We start from the raw sequence: 27,643 nt of genomic DNA on the forward strand, positions 1-27,643 counted from the left end.
ATACTAAAATAAAGAGGGATTTTGCCTAAAAAAACATGGGTGCAATATCAGCTGTTCTTTATAACTATTTGCACTAGTATCCGAAAATGCCTCTGTCAATGCCATGCTTGCGGCCAAGAAAAATCCGTGTCGACTCGGCACGGACGCGGCCAATAATGCGGTTGATGTGGTCATAACTCGAAAGAGTCAAAAGAGTTTATTGACTCTTTATGGCAAAACGCGGAATGCGAATATGGTGCAATGCGGAACGCGGCCGAGGTAAAAAGGAGTCGACTCGGTTGAGTTCCTTGTCGAGTCAAAGAGTTTTTAAACACCTCTCTCTCTCTCTCTCTCTCTCTCTCTCTCTCTCTCTCTCTCTCTCTCTCTCTCTCTCTCTCTCTCTCTCTCGCGAGCACATGACTGTATCAGGAACTACTTTTTAGTGAAGTAATCAATTAAAGACAATTATATTAAGTAAAGCCTATCATCTTACAGTAATCAATTAAAGACAATTATATTAAGTAAAGCCTATCATCTTACATATATCTATTTTTCCTCCATTTCTCACGTACTTTAGACCTTCTTTTCAGCTCACAAAGCTGATTTTCCCATAAATCCTTAGGAAATCTCGATCTTCTTTCATCCTTTTGCATTCTCTCATAGCTACTTAAGTCACCCGAGCTCAATTTACGGTCGTAGTTTCGTCGCAACAATGGATCGGACAATGTCTCATAAGCCTTACGAAGCTCAACGAACATCAGCGTGAATTCGTCCTTCATAGATGGAGGACAAACATCAGGGTGGTATTGAAGAGCCATTCTCCTGTAAGCCTTCTTTATCTCATCAATACCCACATTTTCTGATTCAAGAGAAAGAATTTCATAGAGATTTTTCCCTTCCCCTGCTCCCATCTTGCATGAAATGGTATTGATCTTGCAATGCCTTTTCAAAGGTCTTGTGTTAGGAAATATCACTACCTTTCTATTTAACTTGAGATTCAAATGGAATGAAATATCCATGAGAGAGAGAGAGAGAGAGAGAGAGAGCTTTGTTAGAAACATGGGCAGTTTGAATGAGTTGAGGGTCTTAATAAAGGGAAGTTTTAGGGAAGGAGGGTCTTCTTTAGACATAAAATTAGCCGGCACACCCATATTTTGTCCTATACGTAGAAAAGTAAAAGTCAATCAAATAAGACAAACTAACAATATGCATGCACCGACTTTGCTCGATTTGTTGCATATTAATTGTCGTATTACCTATAGGCGTGATGTGCGTGTGCATATTACTGCCTTACTCTACTTGCTCTTGCTTTCGTCCGTATCTGTTGACAAAATGATTCTTGGCTTTTCTTTAAAGAACTATGACCTTATCTTTGAAAAACCCAAATATTACGTTACACATTTGGTATCATCAAATCATGGATTACATCTCAGCCCAATACTGCCTACAACGGGGATAGAGACACATCGATAAGCCTATGGTGGAATTGGCTATCCTGCGTGTTTGTTTGGTGTTTGCTCTTTTTCTCTCATTCCTAGAGCACCAATGATTTGAATGATCGTTTATCCATGAATAGGTCTTATGTTTGAACTCTATGGAGATAGAAATCTTTGGATAAGCTGCTCCTGAGATTGGCTACCCTGTATAGTATACGTGGGGCTGTTGTCAACATGAAGGATAGAAAGCCTATCCAAGGATAAAATAAACCCAGCTTGTTATCCCCATGAAGAACAACCCAAATAGAATGCTTAGTTTTTAGGTTTTGTGGTTGTTCCAATATTGCAAAACCACATGCATCTGGTATGGTGTGCTTCTATAGTTAGTACTCCTCTTATTAAACACATGATCATAACATAAGAAATTCACATTCATAGTCTCTTTCCTTATCTTCCAATTATATTTGGTTGCATTGGAATAATAAATTAATAATCCATTTGAAGATGCATAGTTAAACTTTTCTACAAGCACAGATGTGGCGTTTGTGGATGTGTGTAATGTCTCTGCCGGCCATCTTGTGTCTTTAGTAGAAAAACGTGATTTTAATTCTAATCTTGTTTAAAGTGATTTTAATTTGTCTTATGCAAACTCTCTAGACCACTGACTTTTTAATACTCCAAAGGTTGCTATCTAAGAGGCCACCATTTGTTTCTCATGATACCTATGTTAGTGGTCTTAATAGGCTAGGAAAATGATCCTCCACTCAATTTCCCAGCATTTCTACTCAAATGAAGCAATTTTCATGGAAAAACAAATATGAAGACAAACAAGAGGGACAATATAAGGCCCCATTTAATCCAACAAGAAAAAAAAAAAAAAAATTTCTAAGTACGTATATAAATATTAATTACTTCTAACAAGACTAGTTTTGATGGACCAGTCGCATTTTCCATCGTCCTCTGTCGGTGATTGATTCATACACTGCCAATAGACACTCCGGCACTCGGTATTGTTACAAAGAGAGAGTAAGAGATTGGGTAGCAAAGCACCATGCATTTTGAAGAAGGCTCTGCCAACATAATTCATGGAAAAAAGGTGTTTTATGACTGTTTTTTTCATGAGCTAAAAATAGAGACTCAAAATTCAGAGCTTAAATTTATGAGTTCATTACCTAAACTCGATCATTGTTAAAATATGGTATGATAGATCAAAATTGGGTCCCATATGGCATACTTGTGCTATTAGAACCATTGGTGATCCACTTGATTTGGTCCCACGAAACATGCACCACCTCATCAGTAAGATCAATGGTGAAAAAAATCAACAGCTGAACTTAACCTTAGGGGGCTCCTAAAGATGCTTTACCAATCAAAATTCTAAGATCAACCAACTATGGTGGGGTCAGCTGCAATGAGGTCAGATTTGTGGTTCCCAACATTTCAGAATTTCCAATTATTAAGTGTGATATGCAGGGGCCTAAGCCACCTTCCTTGTTTTTCCTATATGATGAAGTATCCTTGCTTTAGATTATAGGAAAGGTTTTTCATCATTCTTTTTTGGATTGGTAACTTTTCTTTTTCTTTGGATGTTTTGTTTCCATGTGGAATATCTAAATTTATATGGCATTATAATACATTATGTAATAATATGTAATGTTTATATGATATATTTATAAGCCTTTTAGAAATTTACATGAGAAGTATGGGCATGTTTCGGGACAAAATAGACTCAATTGTAAAAGGAACATGGATTTCTCTTATGTCTCATGATCATCAAATTCAATCATTCCATGAACTTATTTCCATTAATGATAATGATATGGAAGTAGGAAATTCTTGAAACCATTTTTCATGGTTCCTTTATCAATCCTTAGATACTTGAGAATCGTGAGATCGACGAATCTAGTCCGACCCCTGCTTTTGCCCGGGCAGCTCACCCGCTTCCTGCTCTCAAGCAAAAGAGTGTTGCTTCTTAGTGATTTGGATTCGGAGTTTGTTCCAACAGCTGCCACACATGAGATCCTGATTGTCTACCTCCCAGTGTTCTTGCCTGCCCGGGGGGGGGGGGGGGGGGGGGGGGTGGGGAAGGGGAAGTACCATGAAGAACCTCCTTCCACATAGCTCTTTGGTTATTATCTCTTGCACAGTTTCCCAAAGTGGTGTGAAACCCCGTCTTAAGGGGGGTTAGGTTGTTAAAGTTATATACTTCGAGTTATTATCATGCCAGATCAGAGGAGTAACCCTGTACCCGGTGTAACTGCACAGGGGAATCAGGCCTGCTCTATAGCAGATAGGCGTAGCAGGGCCATTTAAAAGAATGAGGAGAAACCAGCAAGCATCACTTACTAATAAGGCTAACATGGGGACTTTATAGCCCTCAACACCACTGGTCATTAAGAAAGAGTCCCTAAACCCCCATGTGGGGATGGATGCCGCTTCTGAATTTTAGTATTGCATCTTGGATCACTCTGGTTTGATAATACTCTGCCTCTTGACCACCTCGGTCATCTGACCGATAAGTGATGTCAACGGATTGTGACCAACACAGGTGGATGTTGGATTCGATCCAAATTGGATCGGTTTACACCCCTACTTAAAACTTGATTGACATGTAAATTGGGTTTTCTATCTTCAAATCTCGTGTCAGACACGATCAGCTTCCAAAGGAAATGTTGTTTAAATAGACCACTAAGCAACCTCAATATTTATTGATTGCTACATAAGAAACAAGAACTTGTTCATTCTGATCTCTCTTAAACAAATAGAGACCAGATTTGAAATTTTCTACAGCTCGTAAGATATGTACCAAAATTTACATTTACCAGAATCAATACATAAATTGAAACATCAAGAGAATAAGGATGAGAACCTCTTGTACCTCGCTGGGTGCGACTTCCATTTTCCAAATAATAGCATTACTGGATCATTAGCAGATGCTACTTCTGAGTTTCAACGGCCGATACTCTACAACTGATGCGTTATTACTGGACAAGGAAAGCTGATGAAATTTGATTTCCAAGAAATGTGATAAATTATGAAGCTAAAAACAACAGGCCAATAGAACTTCCCTTGAGCAATCAATGGTATCAACCGAGTACTTGTCTAAGCTCCTCAATCAACTGCGTTCGGCTCGATGGGTCAACCTGCATTAGATTCGAACAATAGCAGTCAACAGTTGATCTTATTCAGTTTCATTTTGTTTTCTTAATAAACTGAAAATACTCAAGTTTTTTTACAAAAAGGCAGCGTTAAAATTAATGCTTTACCTTGTGAAGAAGAGCGGCCAGACCTTGAGGCAGAGCTTGCAAATCTGACGGAGACTCCCCAAGTTTTGATAGTTGAAGCAATACCTTCTGAACCCGTAATTCCTGAAAGTGTGCCTCATAGTTTTTAGGATCATTTTTCCAATCAAAGAAAGCACCATCATCCTCCCAGATATCTTCCTTCATTTGATTAGGCTGAGAAGCCAGGAACCATTTCTTGATCAAGGACATAGCCACCTTATCCGACAACTGCTCACCAGCAGCATCTCTCACGGTCCTTACCAACGACCCCTCCACGACTCTTCGGAGCAATCTTTTGTAGAAGAACGATCGAGAATTCCTCCAGTCAACTACCTCTTTTATCACCTTTTTTGCAGCCATCCTAAGAGATGTATCATGCAATTCAGCGAACCGGGTGGCAAGCTGAGTGTAGACAGGGAGCAGTTGTTTCTCACGAGATCTTATACTCTTTTGTAGAGCTTCCACAGTCCCACTGGCCCCACTGACCTCGGCCTCGTGAAGCCTTGCCTTCAGTGTAATTAGCTCTTGGTCGAGCCTACCCATGCACTCGAGTAGGTCCTTGGATCTGAACTTGATTTCAATCATCCCTTCGGGTTCGAGCACGTTGCCCTTGGCTGTCCTTTCTGCGTACATCTCAATGTGGTCTGGATTGATTTTGCTGTCAATAACCACCCATGCCCCACCACGGAGCTCGGCCGTCATGGGTATGTACACAAAGACGGGCTGTTTGTAAGTTCTTAGGTTTTCAACAATGGTTGATCCAGCTTGAAGGATCCCCTCAAAAAGGTCTCGCTGCCCGCCAGAGAAACCTCTCCAGTTAGCCAGAATAAAGAGTGGGAGCTCTTCTCTGTTGAAATCTAACAGCGCCTGAGCTGTTTTCGTAGCAGAATCGGGAAACCAAACTTGGCCCGCTTGTGGGACGACTCTTTCATGAGAATCGAGCTGACCGGGGTCCGCCGGGATGACTTGCATCACGGTCTGGGTTTCGACCGCAACAATTCCAGCAGGGATTCCTCCGAGCTTTGCCCTTCCAGTTACCACTGTCCTTGCCCAACCTTCGAGCGTCTCCACAAAGCTATTTCTATCAAAAATACCCCCAAACCATTTGCCACTACTATCCACGACACCAGCAATAGCCGCACGTGGATCACAAGAGTTCTCTGGGGAGTATTCGACGGGCCTCTCAGGAGGGTCCAAGGAACTCAAAATAGGAAGGGGCCCACCTACGTAGGGAGGAACAAAGCTGAGCCACTTCAAAATGGCTGAAACACCTTCGAGATCATCTGACACGGTCAGATGAACAACGCCATTTGTTGCCATGATTTTCGGGCCCCCCAGTTGCATATGAGAGCTGTATACCTCTCGTCCGAGAAGCTTGTTCAGTGCCGAGAAACCTGTAAGAATTATAGGCTGATCAAGTCGTTGAATGCAACGCATGCCAAGACGAGCGAGATATGCACCTATGCCAACTGTTCGACCTGTCACGTATGTCAATGTGAAGGTCTCCTTGTACGCCCTTGAATAAGCACCGGCAATGGCACCACTGCCTGTTAAGTTCTCAACACCCAACCCATCCTCCTTTCCTACAATGGTGTCTATAACCCATCTAATTTCACCACTTTCTGTCTTTAACTCGTGCGCAATCACAGACGATTCAATACGAGCATAGTCTTCAGGTGTTAAATACACATATTGAAAACCACGCTCGGGACTCGACTCATCAGACCATCCGACTCGAAAGCAAGATTTTACCTCGTCAGCTACCCCAATTCTGGCACCAGAGTTTACTGCCAAATAAATCAAAGGCAGTTTCTTATTGCACGCCAGATTGGTTACTTCAAGAAAGAAAGCGTCCTCTCTCGGGCCAAAGGACCCAGCTTTAAATGTCACATCGTTTGCTACTACTAAAAAGTTCCTTCCATCAGGTAACTCGGGAGTAGACATCTCCATACACCAGGCTACCATGCCTACATCATTTAGACCAGGGGAACGCTCCACAGGAACCAGAGGAGTACCCCAGGCTCCTTGTTTGTCAGCAAACATGAGTTCGGTGACTTTCAGAAGAGATTTACCCTTGCTTTTGTTGTTATTTGGGCCGTGAGATGCCCACGACCGTCTTAATGCTGTTTCGAATGCCTGCAAACACAAAATTCCTAATGATTTTAGATGGAAATACTTTTCTAGTTAAACCAACCAGTAATAATCCAAGAGACTAAGCCGCTTGGTAGTAACTAAAAGATTAGAGCGTTCACCAGTGGGAAATCATAGCAGTAAGTAGTGTTGCTCTTCCTCGCCAAAAGACGCTTTCGATCCCTTACTCCCAAAGATTGATATGGTGCGGTCACTGTTACACCATGTAGAGGAGCAGGCACAGAGAAGGTAGAATGATAAACAACTTCATGAATTTTGGTGTCCTCCACCTCTCTATATATCTGCAATATCAATATGATCAAGTTACTTCAGAGCACTGTATAAAAACGCGGATGTGAATCAAAATGCGGACAAGAAAAATCTTGTCGACTTGGCGTGGATGCGGCCAAGAACGTGGTTGACGCGGCTGAGTACTCGGTTGACGTGGTCATAACCTGGGACAGTCAAAAGGAGATTTTGTTGACTCTGTAGGACAAAATACTGAACGCGGTGGCAAAATGCGGAACACGACTAAGGGAAAAGGAATTTGACTCGGGGGAGTCCACGATGACGCTTGAGAGTTTTAAAACTATGCTTTAGAGAAAAGAAAATATGGATAAGACCCATGATTGAAGCTGAAGTTTCTGTAGTTTCCTTGGAACCTAGAGAGCTAATTTATTTATCAAAAATAAAGTTATAAATTTGGAAGAAATTCCCACTTTCTTCATATGAAACCTATGTAAATTGGTAATTTTCTCAGTCGGCAAGCTCCAAAAAGGTCCTGTTAAACATCATAAATGGAGTAGATACTTACATGCACAGTGCAGGTGTGACCAGTCACATTTGTTACCACAACCCGCCAAGCACCACTAGCAAGTCCAACAGAGGTGAGCCAAAGCTTCACTTCCCACTCACAAACAGCTAGCCGGTGCATCCGCACACCAACTGATTCGTGGACCCTACACGCTAGTTCTTCCAAGACAGTGCCAACTGTAGTCTCTACATTGCCGGAACTCATATCAATACTCCTGCCATCAGTGCTTTGGAAGTGAGATAATATGGAAAACAGACCAAGTTGTTTCCAAAAATGGAAATCAAATGGCATGACAATAAATGTTCACCTGGAATATGATACAAGATCATCCAAGTGTTGCTCGCGTAAGATGCAAAGATACATATGAGCGTGCTCTGATTTGAATGTTGCATTATGCACATTAAGTTCTAACTCATCCAGTGCCGATGTTATGGACTTCAATATGCTTCTAGAAGTATATGACATATCTGGCTCTGATGGGATTGTGTCCGTGTCCAGACCTTGACCCAATGAAAATCCTTCACTTGTATTGGGTTGCCTAAGAAGGGTTCGGAGATACATCCTTTGGATATGTGGCTTGTCCACAACGGTGTACAGATGCCATTGCCGATCCCGAGATGGTGTATACTGTAAATTTTCATACCCTTTAAGCTTTTCCTGAATTAGAACACATGACAATCAAAACAAAAAGGTCAGATAAATACAGCATGACAAAAATAAATAAAAAATAAACAAAGTTGGCCTGATATGATGGCAAACCAGTTCAAGAAAAGTAGATAGAGGTGGCTCCAAGTGGCGCAGTAGAGGTTCTTCCTCATAATAAAGCTTTTCAGCTGACCAATGAAAGGGATGTCGCATAGGGGGCCGACCTTCATCTCTCTGTATGATACAACTGATAACCCCAACACCTGCTCCACGAAGACTGGAGCCCACTTCCTTGTCTTTCAGTATTTTAGCTAGTTTGTTCACTCTTTCCTGAGCCTGATCCTCATCGCCACTACAAATGAGATGAAAAAAAAAACATAGCATGAGGACTTCCAGCTATGAAACATTACGAAAAAATGCACCATTCAGTGGCTTGTTGCCTCTCCAATAATATCTATGCACGATAAGTAATAAGTACATACCTATCCTGGAGTAAACTCATTGGATTGTTGATGCCCACTACTACAATATGGAGCATGTTACCAAGGTTGTCTGGTTCTGAAGAGCCATTTGACATCATCTTCGGATCAGATTTGAAACTCGAGCAATGAGTAGCTTCCTTCAACCCAGCATTAATTGCATTTGGTAAAAATTGAAGAGATTTGATGATAACCATCACTCCCCATTTCTTTTCGCAATGTTTCTCAACCACTAGCTCATCAGAAGATTGGTCCTCAGAGCCATTTCTTTTCTCAATATGTTCTTCTGAGAACTCCCATGAAGCAATAAGACCAGATCGATGCCACTGCATACGGACACTTCCCTTTACAAGGTAGGGCTGTAAAATGACAGAATTAGATGTGCAATGAAATGTGGTAATGGCAGAAGAATATAGTTAAAATCATGGTTTTAAATTTGGGACGAAATCCAATTTTTTTGACCGAAATTTTGGATTTCGGCAGGAACCGAAATTTAAAACCGAATCCAAAATTTAAAATTTTCAGTGGGAATTTCGTTTTCGGCTGAGGCCAAAACCGAAATTTCAAACCTTGGTTCAAATTTACCTGGTACAACCTACGAACATAAGTCTCCACAACCCGCCTTTGAAGAGTGTGGTCACTGTGATCAAACAAACCGACAAGGGCATCTTCAACGGCCAAAGAAACACCGACGAGATCCTCCATTCTCTCGTCAATTGCACTTTTTCTCTTGGGAGTATATTCATTTTCCCCTTCCTCAGTAAACATCTCTAGCTCTGACAGACTTCTAGCAATGCTTGTTCGAAGTTCACTCAATTTGGTTTGCTCAAGCAGTTGGCTTGCTTTTAGTGCCAACTGCAAAAATCAGATTCATATTGCACCCAGTTTTAGTACTTCTTGAGAAAAATAGGAGCGAAATTTAGTGATGAATATTCAGAGGTCTTTACAAAACTTAAATGGAGAGGTTGATCAAATAAAATAAAGACAGGGAAAATAATATTTGCACAGATAAACTGAGACAAGTACAGTAGATAGCTCCAAATACAGCATTTAGAACGTTGTAACCCTATATTTATTAGGAAGAGTTAAAATTGAAACCAAACTCGGGCATAACATGATTTCATTGGAATTTCCAGCATCTAGTTTCAAAATATGATTTTCCTTTTTTTTTTTGGGGGGGGGAGGGGGGGGTGTTTGGGTCCTGCACAAACAGTTTTCCAAGAATTTATCCTCATTTCCCAATAAGTTCCCAATTCGTTTGTTTACAACTCCAAAATCCAGTTCACAATTCCAGAAATGCCTTTTTTATTCCATACATTGCTTGCTTTTCTTCCCAATGATTTTTCTACCTTTTTATTCGTAATATGGAAATTGCCGATTTGTTCTACTTGCTTTAATCATATTATAGATAAAATCAATGGCAATTTTAGAGATTTACATGTTTTGTCTAAGCATACTAATAAAGAGACAAATGATATAGCTGATAAGTTTGTAAAAGAAGGTGCAAGAAGAGCGAGGTTATGTAATCTGTACCCCTTTGTTGGTAGGAAGTATATCTGCCCGTGCTGTAAATTTTCTTCTCTTTAATTATTTTGCTTATCTTTTAAACTAAGAAACCTGAACTAGTTAAATATTTTTTCTGCCAAGAAAAACGTATCCAAAGTTACATAAAACCCAAAAAAGAGAAAAAGTTAAATTTTTTTTTTTTTTTGGAATAGTTAAATATTTTTTTCTATTGGCCACTGTTTCTATAGCTGCCACAAGAAAACTTAAAATCAGATTTACTGCCTCCTACCGCTCAAAGAGGTTAGGAAAGCATGCAAAGCTAAGTCACCACTTGTCTTACCAGATAAATTTTAAATTCAGAAACCATATATATATATGAGAAAACGGTTCCTACACACTTGTGTAGATAAGTTATCTACACACTAGCTTAAAATATAGTGAGGGCCCACATTGTTTGAGTGATCCAAGCCATTCATTTGAAAGGACCTCACATAGATAGGGTGTCCACAAAAAATCAGATCCATAGGATCATCCCAACCCTACGATTTGTGGAGGTAAAATGGACGTGTATAAGCCTTCACAAATTAGTCCATTTTTTGCCTCCACAGTTCGAATGGTTAGGATGATCCTATGGATCTGATTTTTTGTGGACACCCTATCTATGTGAGGGCCTTTCAAATGAATGGTTTGGATCACCCAAACAATGTGGGCCCCACTGTATTTTAAGCTAGTGTGTAGGAACCTCTCTCTCTCTCTCTCTCTCTCTCTCTCTCTCTCTCTCTCTCTCTATATATATATATATATATATATATATATATATATATACACACACACACATATAGGGAATTGCTAGCGTCCATCGCAAAAGGGTTTTCGCGGCTGGTCTGTCGCACATCAGACCAGCCACCTCGTTAATGAAGACAACAGCTTTTGACAGCTTTTGTCTCCATTCACGAGGTGGCTGGTCTGACATGCAACAAACCAGCCGCGAAAAGCCTTTTGCGATGGATTGTAAGAACATTAGATTGTGGTGTATCTGGGACTATTAATTCCAGTTGTGCTGTTGTTTCATCTATCCATTTTATCATTTCTATTGGAGACAATTGCTTTAGTAATACGGGTGGGATTTCATGAGGTTTGAAAACACACACACACACACACACACACACACACATATTGTTTCACTCCATTTCCAAGGCTTGAAGCACCAAACCAAGTAACTCCAAAAAATGTTAATTATAATAGTTGAGTCGAGTCCTGGACCTTGGAGTAAATGGTATGATTAAGAACAGAAAAGCGAATCAGTTGATCCCTGTAGGCAGCTGGGTTAGGGTAAACCAATGCTTCCATAAGTCGTAGTATCAACTTATTTTTAATTCGAACACCCTGCAATCAACAAAAAGACACGTGTAATCAGTTAAGACTCTCTCCATATCTTTAATGATTCCAACTGTTTCAAGATAGACACTATGTAAACACAAGCAAAAGAAATCAAAAAGTACAGTCGTAGCATAAACATCTTATCAATATAGAAACCTCAGTGAATACCTGATGAGACAGCACCATGTCCACAACCTTTAGGAGATCCTTCTTATATTGAAGTCGCAGACGTTCAATTACATCAGCCTATAAACAATAATAAATAATTAGAACAGGGACATTCCGAAAGAATAATAAGCGACCTTGCTCATTTAAGCATATGATTTTGTACTTGGATGTTTAGAAACTTTTAAAGTCAATCATAGACTGTTTAAGAATATGATTTTGTACTTGGATGTTTAGAAACTTTTAAAGTCATAGACTGGACCCAATCGAATGGGTTTTGGTCCAACTGAGTCTATGAAAACTCCTTTAGGTCAACCAAGTCAATAAAAACTTGGCATGTCAATCGTTGACTCACCCAAGTCAAGTCGGTTTTACCTTGGGTTAGTTCTTGTCAGAGTAAGAATTTCTGGGTACTTATCTGTGGTTCAGTTTTTCATGCAAAAGTCTAAAGAAAAAAAAACAAACATAATGTTTTCTTGTGAAGAGAAATGACCTGAATATTTTCACTAAATGGTTCTTCAACAGATAGATATTCCTCAAAAAGTGATCGAACAATGACACAAGCATGGCTTTCTCTTCCTCCCTCATATGATTTCACGAGACTCATCAGAGGCTCCACAAGCCTTTCCTGGGTAGCTCTTTCTTTGGAAGGACAGGATATGAGATGTGCCTGCAGTGAAATATCTCTCTTGATTACTCAAATCTTCCCCCTATATAAAATTGGAAATAAAACAAAGAGAAGGAAAGAATGGGCAACAGAGAACTAAAAGTCCACTGAGCTATACACACAGGAGCAAAAACGGAATTCACACTGCAATTAAAATGCCACTGACCTCGAGAATCCCCCTCAATAATTTGGCGGGGAAATCAGTATTTTTCTGGGTGTTTGAGACCAATTCGTACTCCTTAAATTTTATGTCCAGCTGGCATTCGTATGAATCAAAGCACATCACTTCAGTTCAATGTTTGAACTAGAAATAATCATCTCAAGATGAAAAAAAAAACTACTAAGAATAGTCACCTCCCAAAAAGATTAAAACACCATAAGTTATAAACAAACCTCATTTCTGAGATCTTTTGGGAGGCGGGTAGCCAAAACAGCCATGCACTCTTGCCACTGAAGGAAAGGAAGTTGAGGACTATCTAGGCAGTTAAGCAAATCTTGAACCACCTGCAAGAGAAGTGCTACTCTGTTATGACCCCCAAAATTGAATTTTAAAAGAGAGGAACACAAGAAAAAGGACCCATCAAGCCAATGTTTCGCATAGAGAACCAGTTCAAGCGTCAAAATAGAACCCCAAAATTGAATTTTAAAAGAGAGGAATACAAGAAAGAGGACCATCAAGCCAATGTTTCGCATAGAGAACCAGTTCAAGCGTCAAAATAGGACATTAGCAAACCGTTCGTATAAACTATATATAAAAATTCATGATTTAATCTCATAATTGGTCAGCTGAAAAATAACTCATAATAGATAGATCGAGAACTTAACATCTGGTAAAGAAGGATAAACTAAAACATAGAGAACCAGAAGACAAGCCAAATCACCTTTTAACTGACGTCATTATTAATCAATAAAATAACCAGAGAGAAAGTGACCGACAATTTTACTACATAGATCACAGACTGTTTCACAACCTAAATTTGGCAAGATATGGATTTAAACTAATTTGCATGTGTACATGTACATAACATCAGACAAAATTCAGTATTTAGGACTGGAACAGTGCAATAAAGCCTAAATCATTAATCAAATCATCCATCATTACTCACATCATCAATATTGTGATCATAGCCTGCAAGAATCATCCGAGCAGCATGTAAACTCGCAGCGCATCTCTGGTGAACCTTTCCAGAAACTGCAGTGGGAGGCCCCAGGAGCGGAAAGCACCCATGAAATGGTTCAGCTTTCCTTACGGCTGATGGATCATCCAAGTCGAGCCTTGCAATGAGATCACCTGCCTGTAACAGACATGAATTTGGCCTAGTTCTGGTTATGGGTGCACCAATTCTACTACAGCTACATTATGCTCGCCTGAAAAATTGAACCTAGAAAACAAGATTGAACCACACAAACCTGTGTCATAAATATCCTTCTCAGGGATTTCTCAGGAAGGGAAAATCTCGGGATATATTAATTTTTTTATTTTTTCGGGTTTATATCGGGAAAAATTATAATAATAAAATTATTTAAAAAATATATAAGTATATAAGAAAAATACAAAATAAAATATTGAAAAAATATAGGGATATTATCGAGATATTTTCTGATAAAAATGAAAATATCGCTATATTTTTAAAATCTTAGGATTATTTCGGGATTTTTGTCGTTTAATGAAAATGTCGCGATAAAAATGTGATATTTTGAAAATACCTGAGATATTTGTGACATAACAACCATCATGATAGAAATAGGGGGGTAAAGAACAAAAACCGTGTGACCATAAAGGTTTTACATTCATTGAATAAAATTCTACAAGTTGAATGACATTGCAACTGACAAGATGCCACACCCTTGTACCAGAAACATTACCTGCATTGGCTGGCCTTCGGAAATCATGAAATGAATAACTCCAGAGGCAGGTAACAAAAGTGGCATACACATCTTCATAACCTCAACCTCTGCATATGGTGCATCAGTGTCGACATGACTACCATCCGAAACTAAAAAACGAAGCAGCTTGCATGGTGTCTCTGCCACTAACTTGGATGGATCGTGATCATTCTGCAAATAAACAATGATAAGGATCTTGTCGCTAACTTCTGGTCACACACGGGCTGACTAAAAGTACATGCCTACAAAATATACATAAGAAAAACCCTAAAAGAAAAACTAAGAATGGACTGTAGTAAAAACCCAACGCAAAATCAGCATGAAAAGTCAATTAGTTAAATCATAGATCAATGATCCATCTAGCCAAAGAAAAGAATTCAGCTCCATGGAAGTAGAGGGAAACAAAAAGCTCAGTAGCCATTGTTCTAATCCAAAATTTCAGTATTGACAGCAAGTTTGGAATGCAATCATGATGTGTCCATACTCAATGAACACCAATTTTTTATGTATCATACAAACTCAGTTCATTCATGAGCAATTTAATGCCTATAAGGAGCTTCACATTATAATTAGGAATTTTAGTCATTATTGGATAACAGGATCTCAGAAAAGAGAAATTGAAACACAGCTTGCCTTTTCTTTTATCAAGGGTTCTACCAATTGATTGAGTTTATAATTAGGAATCTTAGGTCCTTATTGGATAACAGGTATTTTTTAATATTGGGATTAGTTTGAAATCTTCATTAACTTGATCCATAAGAATGGAGTCAAAGAGAAATTGATACACAGCTTGCCTTTTCTTTTATCAAGGGTACTACCAATTGATTAAGTTTATAATTAGGAATCTTAGGTCTTTATTTGATAACAGGTAGTTTTGAATATTGGGATTAGTTTGAAATCTTCATTAACTTGATCCATAAGAATGGAGTCAATTCTTTATTTGCTACTCTGTGTGCGAGCCCTTTATATAATTAGGAATTACACAAGTCTCCCCTTAAAAGAAAAGATACTAACTACTAAAACCAGGAAAACAAAATATCAATAAAAAATTAAGATAAGTAGGTTTTCATTGCAAAGCCCGCTGATATCCTTTCAAAAAGAATAAGAGAAGACGTTGCTCTGGGTTAATGCTGCTGGAATAATTATTACTGGCAGAAAATTCCTGTTCATATATACACAAGATTCTAACATTCTTCATACAGAATACCATTTAGATGGCCCAGCACGGCACGAACACAATGGAATACGTCTAGGAAAATAAGGTTGGTGATCACGAAGTGGCACCTTCCACAACAAATTTCCCTTGTTGTGCATCACAAGCAATTTGAATTTCCTAGTGTGTTTAATCCTGTATTACAGGAATTATATGAGAAGTTTCGGTATTTGAAGCAACAATTTACTTTTTATATATAAACAACCTCTCAGTAATGTAGAGTGACTATAATTTATTCTCAAGCACAGTCAAGAATATATGTATGTCGGTGTGTGCATTGAGATATTTTTCGGAATGGGGTAGATTTTGGAAGATTTTTTTTTTCTCAGTTTATATCAGTCAAATACAATATTTAAAAAAATATAAGAATAAAAGAAAACTTCAAAAACAACTGAAGTAAATACTAAATGCTATTAACCTATATAATATGACTTTTTTTAACATGAAAATAAAATATAACTTTAGTAAATGTTATATAACTAAAAAACTATCGAATTGCATACATTTCCTTGAAAATTGTAAATTGTAAGTGTGTTTTACGTAACATCACAAGTAATGCCTTTAAAAGGAAAAAAAAGTCCCTCTCTCCTGATTGGCTGGATGTGACCAAGAAGGGTTTTTGTACCCAATAGAAGAAGGGGTTTTGTAGACACCCACATGCGACCAAGCCAGGGCTTCACTATGAAGGGCTTTGCCATGTGTAACGTATGTTTTATTTATTCTCACAAAAACTACTAAATGTATTTTCCCTCCTTCCCTTCCTCCCTCCCCCATTGATGACGTGATGTCAAGAGAAGGAAGACAACTGGATACTTTGTGGCAAACTCGTGATAATATCTCGTGAAGATAATGGCATGAAAATCTTGCACAAAAGCAAAGAAATGATAATGTTTTATTTTTTAAATACTTGCGATAATATTGCATTCCTTTAAGTATTGCGGTTTATTGTGAGATTTAAAAAAAAAATCGAGAGTAAATGTGTAACCCAAACTAAATAGAGCACAAACATAACCAATGAAGGAGTCTTTGTTGATACTTAATTACTTATCTATCATTAAAAGGAAATATAGGAAAGGAAATACTTGATCTCACCTGTAACAAGCAAGTCCTCCCATCAATAAGAAGGCGGGTCCCAGCTGCTTCTTCTTCTGCATATATCACATGACTGTTCCCGTCCAACTGTAATAGATACAGTGAACTATCAGATCTAAGTTAGAAACAATTCTAGTAAGACTACTAAAATGCTCAGCCACAGAATAAAATATATGAATTAATTTCAATCATTCATTTCACCACAAGTGCTTGTTTTTTTTTTTTTTTTGAATGATCACCACAAGAACTGGGTCACTGATATTGACTGCCTAAAATTTTGAAAGAAAAGCTTGGATAACTAAGTAACCTGTCACTTCCTCTTTTAATGCACCTTGTTCCAAGGGTTTCCATTTCCCACCACAAAACATGCCCTCCAGAGAATTAGTGCCTAAAATTTTGAAAGAAAAACTTGGATAACTCAGTACACTATCGTTTCCTCTTTTAATGCACCTTGTTCCAAGGATTTCCATTTCCCACCACAAAACATGCCCTCCAGAAAATTAGTGCCTAAAATTTTGAAAGAAAAAATTGGATAACTCAGTACACTATCGTTTCCTCTTTTATTGCACCTTGTTCCAAGGATTGCCATTTCCCACCACAAAACATGCCCTCCAGAGAATGATGGTAATAGTAATACATTTTCCAAGAGGTGAAATTACAGCTTTCTTAAGGGTGAATTTGTATGCAAGAATGTCTAGGCAGTCCAGAACTAGCATAAATTGATAGTTGTCTGCAAGAATGTCTTCTGGTGTTCTAACTAATAAACCAATTTAGACTAATATAATCGGTACATAATAATAAGATCAGCAATGAAAATGAAATGAAAAACGAAGGAAAACAGAATGCTTGCCTGCATTAGTAGCCCCCCATCGCGCAAACTATGAATTTCTGCTTCAACATCTGACTGGTTCATCATTAATCTGTAGCTGCCCGGTCCTCCCCTTACCATTTCAATCTAAACTACAACCTTGAACTTAGTGACGTATCCAACAGCTCCTAAACCAACTCGAGATTGATAAAATGTATCATTGGAGTCAAAGGTATACGAATACTTACTGTGTATTTGCTTCCTTCAATGTTCAAGGAAACTTGAGAGTTGACAAGCGATATGTGCTGCAATTTAAGGAGGCCCACTTATTAAATTATATCAATAAGAATAAACTAACAATGTCCAAACATATGGACACAAACCAAGGCGAAGATATAACTAAGTACCTTTGGTGGAATTTGCCCCTTTCCAAGATAACCAACATAGTCAGAAACAATGGATGCACTGCTAGTTGATGCTTTCTAAGATACAAAAAAGAGAAAGAAAAGGAATTACATTAATTAGGTTTTGTCTCTAGAATTGAACGCATTCCATAAATGTTAATATAATAAAATCATATTAAACTCAAATAACTATTAGTTAAATTAGCTGTGCATACATAAAGAGCTCCTCCAACAACTGAAAGGTACCACGGAGGCCTCTCGGCTCTAACTCGCATAGCAATTCTGCTGTCCAGCCAACCTGTGTGGATTTTGTTGTCTCTGTACTCTGCAGCCTGAAATGAAAGGCAATATCTTACATTCAACGCACATGGTTGGAGCTTAATGTATTTTGTTCATAAATCAAACTATGGGAATCAGAATCCAGACATGAATGGTAGAAGGAATGGAATAGCAAAAGAATGAAGAGGTTACATGTAAAAGATCTATGGTGTAATCAACATTTGTACGAATTTCTCCCCGAATTTGGATCTCTTTTAGTCCAAGAACCATATTAGCTATTGCTAAGGCTCTCGACTCCCCAAAAGCAAAAACATGTCCTGAGATAGAAATCATAGTTTTAGCAACGCAATACTAAAGAATGAGAGTCCAAAAAGTCCCACTTATGTACATAAATATAGTCAGGCAGGGATTCATAAATTTAAGCATATTCAGAAACTTCTGCCAACTACTTACCGAACTGAGAATCGGAGAATTCATGAATGCCTCCTCCAGACTGCAAATTACATCAATGTTCATTCAGTAAGTCTCCTCTTAAACTCAAGGAACTTATATTAACAAGCATGCAAGGACACGTCCTACTTAAGTGGTAACATGAATTAATTGACATAATTGTGAGGAATAGATGGGGTTACAAAAATAAAGAACTACCAATTTCAATCTTTTGAAAGGCATGTTATGATTAAGATCTGCAAAATTTGTTGGGTGGCGACAGGGACACATAAAAGTATTTTACTTCTGCCATGAATGTTTGGTTTGGCATACTATCCAAACAGAGATAACAACATGAAAAGATCGACAGATGTACATAACAAGGTTACCACCAATCAGTTATATCTGCATACCATAGGAAGATGTTTGGTTCACTATGACCAAGAAATAGTAAATCAAGTACAAAACCTTAACTAGACTAGTCAAACATCTGCATGCTCTCTTTCAAGTTTTCAAGCGTTCTGATATATTTTCCTTCTTTGTGGTGATATCTTTTTCCTTGGCTTCTCAATTCCCTGTTTACTTAATACCTTTTCAGAAAAAAATCATTATATCTCATGCATAATTATTTAAGTATGAGTCGGATGCTCAGAAAAATAACTCTCCATTTACTTGAACATAGCGGAAACACTAAATGCACCCCTTTATTTCATCAATTATGCATAACATCCTTACAAAGTGGATACTTCCTTTTTTACCCCAAGCAATTTCCAGAAATGAAAAGAAGAGGGGGGGGGGGGTTGTGTTCAGCCATCATGTAAGAAATTATTTCTAATCACCCAATAAAACTAAAGTAATCATACTTCAATAATGCGAGACTTGATTGTTCTTAAGAAAAAGTTTACAATTGTCAGGAACAATTTTGCACTACAGCTTCTACCCACAAAGAAGTCCAAGTCTCATCCGCCATCATTAAGTTCAATTGGACCAATTATCTTAAGCTATGATCTCCATATCAAGAATATAATTTATTTAAACCTTAAATGCATTCTTTGTATTTAATTGATGATAGTTCAGAGCATGGAAAATTAGTTTCTTCTGTTTAGAAGCCTTTAAGAATTAAACAGAAAAATTCTCAATAACACACCATGACCACAACATTTGGCAGAATTTAGAATTTTAGGGAAAACTTCCATTAAAATAAAATGAATGGTTGCTTTAAAAAAACCCAAAAAAAAATAAAAATACAATGTGATGTTTTCAGACACTAAGAATGCAATGGAACAAGAAAAAAGATATGACCAGATGAAGTTCATGGAACCACAGATCCAAAATCAAAAGACCTAAGCCACAACAATTTATAAAACAACTGGGAAGGATTTGAGCGGTAGCTACAACATTTTTATTGTAGAAAAGCAAAACGAAATGTGTTAGAAAGATAAGGAAAGTTCTATGAGCTAATCTATTTCAAGTGCACATAAACAACACTGACATTTTATTTAAAAAACAATACCCAAATTTAAAACTACACTGAAATCATTATGCCGCTAAAAAAGTGTATTTAATACAGGTAGTTGCCCAGAAGATATACCTTAACAGAGAAGTATGCCCATACATTTGGCTTGCTTTTAAAATTTAGCTCCTGCAAGAAATAAACCAATTTCAATCCATCTCATCACAAAAGCGTATCAAAAAACATTAAAAAGATATTTTTTCATGCCCACGGATCTAACCTGAACTTTCCCCCCAGTAGGTTTGAAACCATCATCTGGGTCTTCACTTGTCACACGCACGGCTACACAATGGCCTCTTGGCCTGACAGACTCCGCCTTATCAAAATCAAATGGGGTGGAAGCAACAGCTGTTTTCTTCCAAGCATCATACCCTCCACCAAAATCCATTCCATAAAAACGCCTAATTTCTTTTAAAAAGAGGTACAACAGTAAAAAAGTAATCAGCATAAAAACACATGTGAGCATAATTCATGTAATGGTCACGGAAAATAAGTTAGGTAATACCAGGAATTTTCCAGAGAGGAATGCCCATCCCAACTGCAACTTGAGCTGCTGGCAAATTTAAGTCAGCTATCCACTCGGTGACAGGATGCTCAACCTAAAACAAAATCAATTGTGAATAAAAAACCGAAAAAGATTATAAAAAGAATGTAATATGAAATCACAGAGTGACACAAACCTGTAATCGTGGGTTGAGCTCTAAGAAATAGTACTCGCCAGATTCCATGCTATACAGATACTCAACAGTTGCCGCCCCTATATAATTTACACACTTAGCAAGCCTCCTTGCCGCCTGCTCCAGCTGTTTCACAATTTCTAATGGGGCTACTGTAATTGGACCCTCCTCAATAATCTATTGGACAAAAAAGGTGTTGTATTATAAAAAAAGCCATTAAAAACATTTTCTGTTGATACTTATAGGATACTTCTACTTACACTTTAGCGTGTTCGGAGATTAACATCCAAATTTTAAAAAATAATAATAATAATACAGAATCGGCAAGGGAAGTTACCTTTTGATGTCTCCTCTGAACACTGCAATCACGGCTGTGCAAAGCTGCAACATTTCCGTGTTGATCACAGAGTAACTGAACCTCTAAATGCCGACTCTGAAAGCATAAACCGCAGTTATTGTCAATTTGGTTAAACTATAGAAACTGTGGGATAGAAAAGAAATTTCTCCATGAAAACTACTCCTTTCGAATGTCCATTACAAGACCCATTCAATTTGTTTTTCCTTTCTCAGTTTCAGATTTACATGCTACAGCCAATGTTAAAAAGATGGTTATCACATTATTGATTAAACAGATCGGATTTTTGAGGAAGGTCTAACCTGGGAAGCAACCTTCATTATAAATATTGGAGAGCCAGGAACTTCACCCTGAACTTGCTTGAACAATGCTTTTACTTCATCATCATTATGGACCTACAAAGTTAAAGAGGGTACTGTAAATTTTGATTGAATATTGGAAACAATATCCCAAATGAATTCAAACAAAGTCCATCTTACATGAAAAGTAACAAACGCTATAACACCAGATAGAAATTAAGGAAGCCAACATGTTCGCTTCAAAACAGAATAATCCAACAATTCCATGCCGTTCAAACAGGGACAATAGACCTACATAAAAAATAGTCCTAGGCATACTCTATAACGGGACCTCTATATTATTTTATGTTCCAATTGGTTCTTTAATCGGTTCAAAAAAAGAAATATCCCACGTAGTCTTCAGTAATATAAAAAAAAGCATACTAAGGTTTTGAATTATTTGGATTTCAAAATGCAGATTCAGTTCTATACTCACCACCCAATGAATGCTGCACCAACTAAACTAATCTGACATCATTTTTATATCTTTGTAAAAATTCTTTTGACAACAGTAATTAGAAATAAGTAGCACAACCTAGAAACTGGGTTATCTACCTATTTGCTATCACTTTAAATCTTAAATTATAATTTTTGTGCCATGAATATGTCATGGCTGGATTTAACCCACCTCAACCAACATTTCATGGGCAAAGATTCGATCGGAAAAGTACTTCACATCAAGCCAATTTAGTTTGACATTTGATATGCTAACTAAGAAACAACAGAGGTGTCAGACTGAAAAAAAAACCACATGTGACTGAGTTGGTGACAAACCTTTCTTATCCCTTTCCCACCACCACCCCAAGATGCTTTGATCATAGCAGGATAACCAACCACCTGACAACTAGCTACTGCCTCCTCTGTTGTATAAACACAAGCTTCTCGGTATATATCCTCTGGGATAGATTCCATGCAACTTTCTGGAGGAATTTTTACCTGAATAAATGGTCAAATATTGAATAAACTCTCATATACGTAAAGTTTGTCAAACTAATTACTTTGATAGGGTGAAGAATAAAAGCAAACCAGTAAAATGAATTACATGTGAGCCACTCCATGCAAGGGTCGGTACTCCAGCAGCTTGAGCAATCAGAGATGAACCAATTTTATCTCCCAATGCACCCATCGATGAAGCCGGAGGCCCAAGAAATATTATTCCCTTCTCATCTAGAGCATCCGGCAGCTCAGGGTTTTCAGATGCATGACCCCAACCAGGCCAAACAGCATCAACACGTGTTATCTCTGCCATCTGTGAATAAGACAAAATTTACATCTGAGCACATAAAGAATAATGGAAAGGCTTACTAAGTATGATCCTTAATAAAAGTAATTAGACTCAAAACATTAGAAATCAAATAGAGTACTGGCCTCCACAATGAGTTGCACATTTGCATAGTTATTGTTGTTGGTCCCACCTGGAACTTCCACAAACTGATCGGCAATTCTAATGTGTTCTGCATTGATTCTCATATCTTCTGGAGTTGCCATGGCAACCAACAAAATGGCCTTTTCTGTTCCAAAAGTTTCATAAGCCCATGTTCTGATACTTCGCATAAATTTCACAGCTGCCATTCCATTGTTTGCTATTAAGATACTGTGGATAGGCTTCTTCCCCCCAAGCGCTCGGCAGAAATCATCAACTTCAGACAAAGTTGTCGCTTGCCTGAGAAGGACTTTTCCATTCATGATCCCATTGTTACGCAAAACATCACCCATAACTGTCCCCCTTTGTATTTCAGGCATTCTGCATTGGCAGAACCAAATAATCAACAGGTTAAAAATATTGAAGTCGATATTAATTATTTTTTCTTTTTTATTATTTGCCATATCTCATGATAGTTAAAACTTGGGCAAGCCCTTTGCAAACACGTGTAAGAACATATCACTTTTAGCAGTACAGTAAAATCTCTTAGTTGGCTGATGGGGTTCTCCACTGCTAGGTGAGCTCCTCCACTCCGTCATAACTTTTCTCTGCTTCTCATGCTTACCTACATCTCTTCAATCAAGATTTCCGCTATGTTACATGGATCCTTCTGAGTGGGCGAAGTACCCATGGGCGACACTTCGAGGTCTCTATTATTTGTTTTTTTCTGAATACTAGTACCACAACTTTACAATTATTGTATGTTTTGAGTGTTATCCATCCTAATATTAAGTTTGGTATATGAAAACAAAACATTATACTCACATAATCTATTACAATTTTTAATATATTACTTGTTATAATTACAATTTTAGAATTGATTAAAATGTTTTGGCGAATCCACGAATCTTTCTTTTTGAAGTTTGTCGAATCCGACACTCGATACCCATGTTGGATTCCGACATGCGTACCCATATTGATACAACAGAGGATTTTAGCACTGGTGTCCATAATATACCCCATTCTTTTCTTCATAATAATTCAGAGGAGGGGAGGGGGTGGAATGAAATTTTAAACAATTAATTATGCTTCTGTTTTTGTAGTGCAATTCTTGGTGCACTCTCTCTCTCTCTCTCTCTCTCTCTCTCTCTCTCTCTCTCTAAACTTTTTCTTTAAGTGTTTTTTCAATTTCTTGTATCAATTATGTGACATGGGACACTTTACCTTTCTATCATGGAGAAACAATGTGGATAACTGTTCTGAGAATATCTGTTTCCACGCATTTTAGACTTATCTAGCCATTTTTGGTTTTCTAGTGGTTGCTTCAGCAATAGTCAAAGCATTATCGATTGGTACATCAAAGTCAGAACCTATTGAAGATGAACTGAATGTTGAAGTCCAAAAAGCAAGATCCCTGTGAGATCTTGACAAAAGGAAAATGGGACCAATTTGGGAAAAAAGATGCAAATGAGACAGCAAAGAATCCATGATGCCATATAATTCTCCCAAAAAGGTATGGTACCACCAGATCCTAAAAGCCAAAGCATGTGATAATATTTATAAAGCCAGTTTATCATAATAATAGCGTTCCTAGGTAATCCAGATCAATTCAACCAACCTAGAAAATTATAAGTTCAGAAAAAAATCATATGTGCTACTGTTACATTATTAGGTCATGAACCTTGCCACTAAAGCATTTAGGCTTGTAAAGAGAATCCATATGTACTACAGACTAAAAGTATGAAAATTGAAATTCATACCAAACAGAAAAACTAGCAAAATCAGTGCAGAGACTAACCAAACATCAATCAATTCAACATATTGATATCTTGAACAGTAATTTACATCTCTAAAACATCCATATCTCTCTAAATGCAAGCATCCCTGTAAGAATAAAATCCAAACTCCATTGCAGGAACACAGAACAAGACAACCCAGAAGCAGAAATGGAAAACACTAAAAAGAGAAAACAAAATCAAAAGAAAGAAATCAGAAAAAAAAGAAGAAGGGAAAAATGGAGAAATGCGTAAGCTGACCTTAGAGACAAGCAAGAAAACCCAGAATTCGTACAACCAAAGAAGAGCACAAAGAATAAAAAAAAATCCTTATTTTCTGTTCTGAAGCTTCAATATTGAAGAAGACACAGAAATCCAATCAAACCCATTTGTCTAATTGAAGAACAAAGAATGCAGAGAAGGTACAGGGTGCTAAGGGGCTTTAATTAAAGCGCCACGTGATACCTGCCCACCTCTTCTTGTAGTAGTTCCCAACTACCCTCATTACCATCATAATCAGAAAATTCAATCCCTTCCGTCTCTCTCTCTCTCTCTCTCTCTCTCTCTCTCTCTCTCTCTCATCTCAATAAGTTAAAGGGAAGAAACAAACAAATGCCATGGCCAAAAAAGCTCCAAATCTCATAAAAATAACATTTTGGGGTGATTTGTTTTTTCTCTCTTCATTTTCTTGAGATGGTTGCGTGTGGGTCATGTTTGACTGTGAGTTGGGTGGTATAGTCGACCAACCCTTCTTTTCTTAGATGGATTGAAGGAGATGAGAAATTTTTGACAAATTCCACCGTTATGGCTGCATCGGTGATTCAATTCAATTTTCAAGATGAGAGAGAAAAAGAGATATTTGTAACATTTGTTAGGATTTATGATTCTAATTCATTTTTTAAAATTTATGCGGGGAAGTTGGAACACATGCCCAATATAAATTTAGTGGGGTCAATGTTTTGAAGTGAATAGAAAAAGGTTGTCTTTGATTCTCCTTTTTTACTGTTTTCACATGGGTTGGGGATTTTATGATTTTGTTATCATGGGGATTTAGATAGCTTGGGTTTGGTTTGTGGGTGGGAGTTAGGTGAACCCATGCCTTCCATACCTCTCTTTCTCTGTCTCTCTTGTGATCAAGGGAAGAAACTAATTTAAATATAAGCACGGCATGAATAGAATGACTAACATTTTAATCTGCCCTAAATTACACATGTGGGTAACATATTTTAGTGATCTAGACCTTCTATCTAGTGGTTCATGTCCAAATCTAGCTCATAGGATGATATAACCCATCCAATAACTGGCCTTCTTCCTTTCAAACTAGATTGTTGACCATTTAATTAATCATTCAACTGCAACCTAATCAAGTGATTAGTTTTGATTACAGATGATGGACCCCTTGGCAACAGCAACCTTTCCTCCCGTCCTCCTTTCCCTCTTTGTCTACTACTTGCTTGAGCCAAAACTGTCTTTCGCTTGGGCCCACTGTCATAAAAAAAAATTAGGAAAGTGGTATATTCTGCCCTTTTTTTTCCTCGGGCCAATCCCCCTAATGTACGAATACACTTTTCACGACAGGGTGATGGCCCAGGGGAGAAAAGGAGGAGAATATATCAATGAATTTTTGACAATTAGAAATGGGATACTCTTAGTAGGCATGAGAGAGAGACAGAGAGTAGAAAGAGCATGGAAAGTTAGCTTTGTAATTCTAATTACACATAAAGTTAGCATCCTAGAGCGATAACATGTAGAATCATACCGATAGATCTCAAAAGATCCCCATTAAAGTGTCATTTTTATATGATTTGACCTTTTGTGTCTCTACTCGAGTGCTTAATCTTATTTTATTTATTTATGGGCATTGACAAATGGACCCAGAGGAGAGAGAAAGACACATGGGAGTCGATTTATCATATTTGGGAGTCGATTTATCACTCCCCTTATTTATTGATAACAATAATTTTAAGGCAGTGATAAATCGACTCCCAAATATCTTAAGGAAAAATTGCCAACGGGCGACATCAAAATACGAGAATTGCCGACGAGGGGCATAGTTTTGAAAAATTGTTAGAGAGTGACGAAATGGAGTTATCAAGTTTCTAAAAGGGGGTTAACAACCCTCTAAATGTGGTTATCAAACTCTCAAAAGGGGGTTATCAAGCCTCTTTTAACAGTTTTTCAAAAGGTCTCCTGTTGGCAATTCTCGTATTTTGATGTCCTCCATGGGTAATTTTTTCATATCTTAAATCGAAATTATATATGCACCCCCTTTTCTTCCTTAGGCTACCCCTTGTAGTGTAAAAAAAGTAGGGGGTGGCCGAGGAAGAAAGAGGGCAAATATATCACTTCCCTAATTTTGTTCCAAAAAAATTGAAAATTTATGCTCAATTAACTATTCATATCCTTGTAGCAATTTGTTTTTTTTTTGTAATAAGCTTGGGCATAATGAAGTCCTTAACTTCTTGGACGGTTGGACCAATGATGCTTTAAGAGACGTCTATTGCGATCAGAAGGGCTGCTCTCTTGGGCATAGAAATCATGGATAAGTTGTTCTGGGATAGGCTATTCTGCCTGAAATCATGGACAAGCTGTTCTTATGATTGGCTATTCTGCCTGCGTAGTATCGCGGACATGAAAAGAGGACAACAAGCCTATCCAAGGATAAATTAAACCCCGGATTGCTATCCCATGGGAACAACCCTAAGGCCATGTTTGCTTGCCATGAAATTTTAGTTCATCAAGTGAAGAGAGGGCTAGGGAGGGTGGGAGTAGAGACTAGAGGGTGAGAAATGGCTGAAAAACATGGAAAATCAAAATATAATTTATTTTTTGGTTCTTCTTTTTTTTGGCCACCTTTTACCCTCTCCTCAGTCGTACGATCTCAAGTCTTCATCTCCCACCCTTCTACTCCTCTCTCGCCACTTGATAAACTAATAATCTATGGAAGAAAAAAAATTCATTGTTGCCAAAACATGGCCTAAAAGTGAGAATCCTAGTTCCACGCATATAGCACCCTCACTGAATT

The 27,643-nt window shown here is 37.9% G+C and overlaps 2 protein-coding genes across 4 annotated transcripts; both read right to left on the reverse strand.

Moving 5' to 3' along the window:
• Positions 1-515: 515 nt before the first annotated feature.
• Positions 516-890, reverse strand: LOC143848953 (chaperone protein dnaJ 20, chloroplastic-like). Its single transcript, XM_077357997.1, has one exon. It carries the CDS (start codon positions 888-890, stop codon positions 516-518), a length of 375 nt encoding a protein of 124 aa, XP_077214112.1.
• Positions 891-4,098: 3,208 nt separating this feature from the next.
• LOC143848205 (acetyl-CoA carboxylase 1-like) lies at positions 4,099-25,106 on the reverse strand. Of its 3 annotated transcripts, none has more exons than XM_077357090.1 (32): positions 25,084-25,106; positions 22,849-23,224; positions 22,523-22,729; positions 22,255-22,416; positions 21,445-21,537; positions 21,125-21,220; positions 20,791-20,964; positions 20,616-20,709; positions 20,331-20,518; positions 20,189-20,239; positions 18,622-18,661; positions 18,361-18,485; positions 18,105-18,221; positions 17,893-17,967; positions 17,734-17,790; positions 17,528-17,632; positions 16,678-16,764; positions 14,352-14,543; positions 13,592-13,780; positions 12,879-12,989; positions 12,652-12,741; positions 12,312-12,488; positions 11,822-11,899; positions 11,537-11,659; positions 9,353-9,622; positions 8,771-9,126; positions 8,403-8,640; positions 7,951-8,300; positions 7,644-7,857; positions 6,952-7,131; positions 4,682-6,835; positions 4,099-4,558 (listed from the first exon to the last, which is right to left on the reverse strand). In XM_077357090.1, exons 2-32 carry the CDS (start codon positions 23,221-23,223, stop codon positions 4,502-4,504), a joined length of 6,825 nt encoding a protein of 2,274 aa, XP_077213205.1. In that variant the 5' UTR covers position 23,224; positions 25,084-25,106; the 3' UTR covers positions 4,099-4,501. The 3 variants fall into 3 exon arrangements, with proteins under 3 accessions (XP_077213205.1, XP_077213204.1, XP_077213206.1); XM_077357089.1 differs by lacking the exon at positions 25,084-25,106 and adding an exon at positions 24,880-25,048; XM_077357091.1 differs by lacking the exon at positions 25,084-25,106 and having other exon boundaries at positions 22,896-23,076.
• Positions 25,107-27,643: the final 2,537 nt, after the last annotated feature.

The sequence above is a fragment of the Tasmannia lanceolata genome, unplaced genomic scaffold (genome assembly GCF_043159265.1).
Source record: "Tasmannia lanceolata isolate RefF3 unplaced genomic scaffold, GAP_Taslan_0.1 ptg000016l, whole genome shotgun sequence".
NCBI lineage: Eukaryota > Viridiplantae > Streptophyta > Magnoliopsida > Canellales > Winteraceae > Tasmannia > Tasmannia lanceolata.

What these genes read in the sequence shown, in the direction of transcription:
- LOC143848953 (XM_077357997.1), bottom strand. Translation starts at nt 890, where the DNA reads ATGGGAGCAGGGGAAGGGAAAAATCTCTATGAAATTCTTTCTCTTGAA.
- LOC143848205 (XM_077357090.1), bottom strand. Translation starts at nt 23,223, where the DNA reads ATGCCTGAAATACAAAGGGGGACAGTTATGGGTGATGTTTTGCGTAAC. An exon ending in TTGAAGGAAGCAAATACACA is followed by an intron (nt 17,633 to 17,733) that starts GTAAGTATTCGT and finishes GTTGTAGTTTAG; the next exon opens with ATTGAAATGGTAAGGGGAGG. An exon ending in GGAGGACTTGCTTGTTACAG is followed by an intron (nt 14,544 to 16,677) that starts GTGAGATCAAGT and finishes GTTTATTTGCAG; the next exon opens with AATGATCACGATCCATCCAA.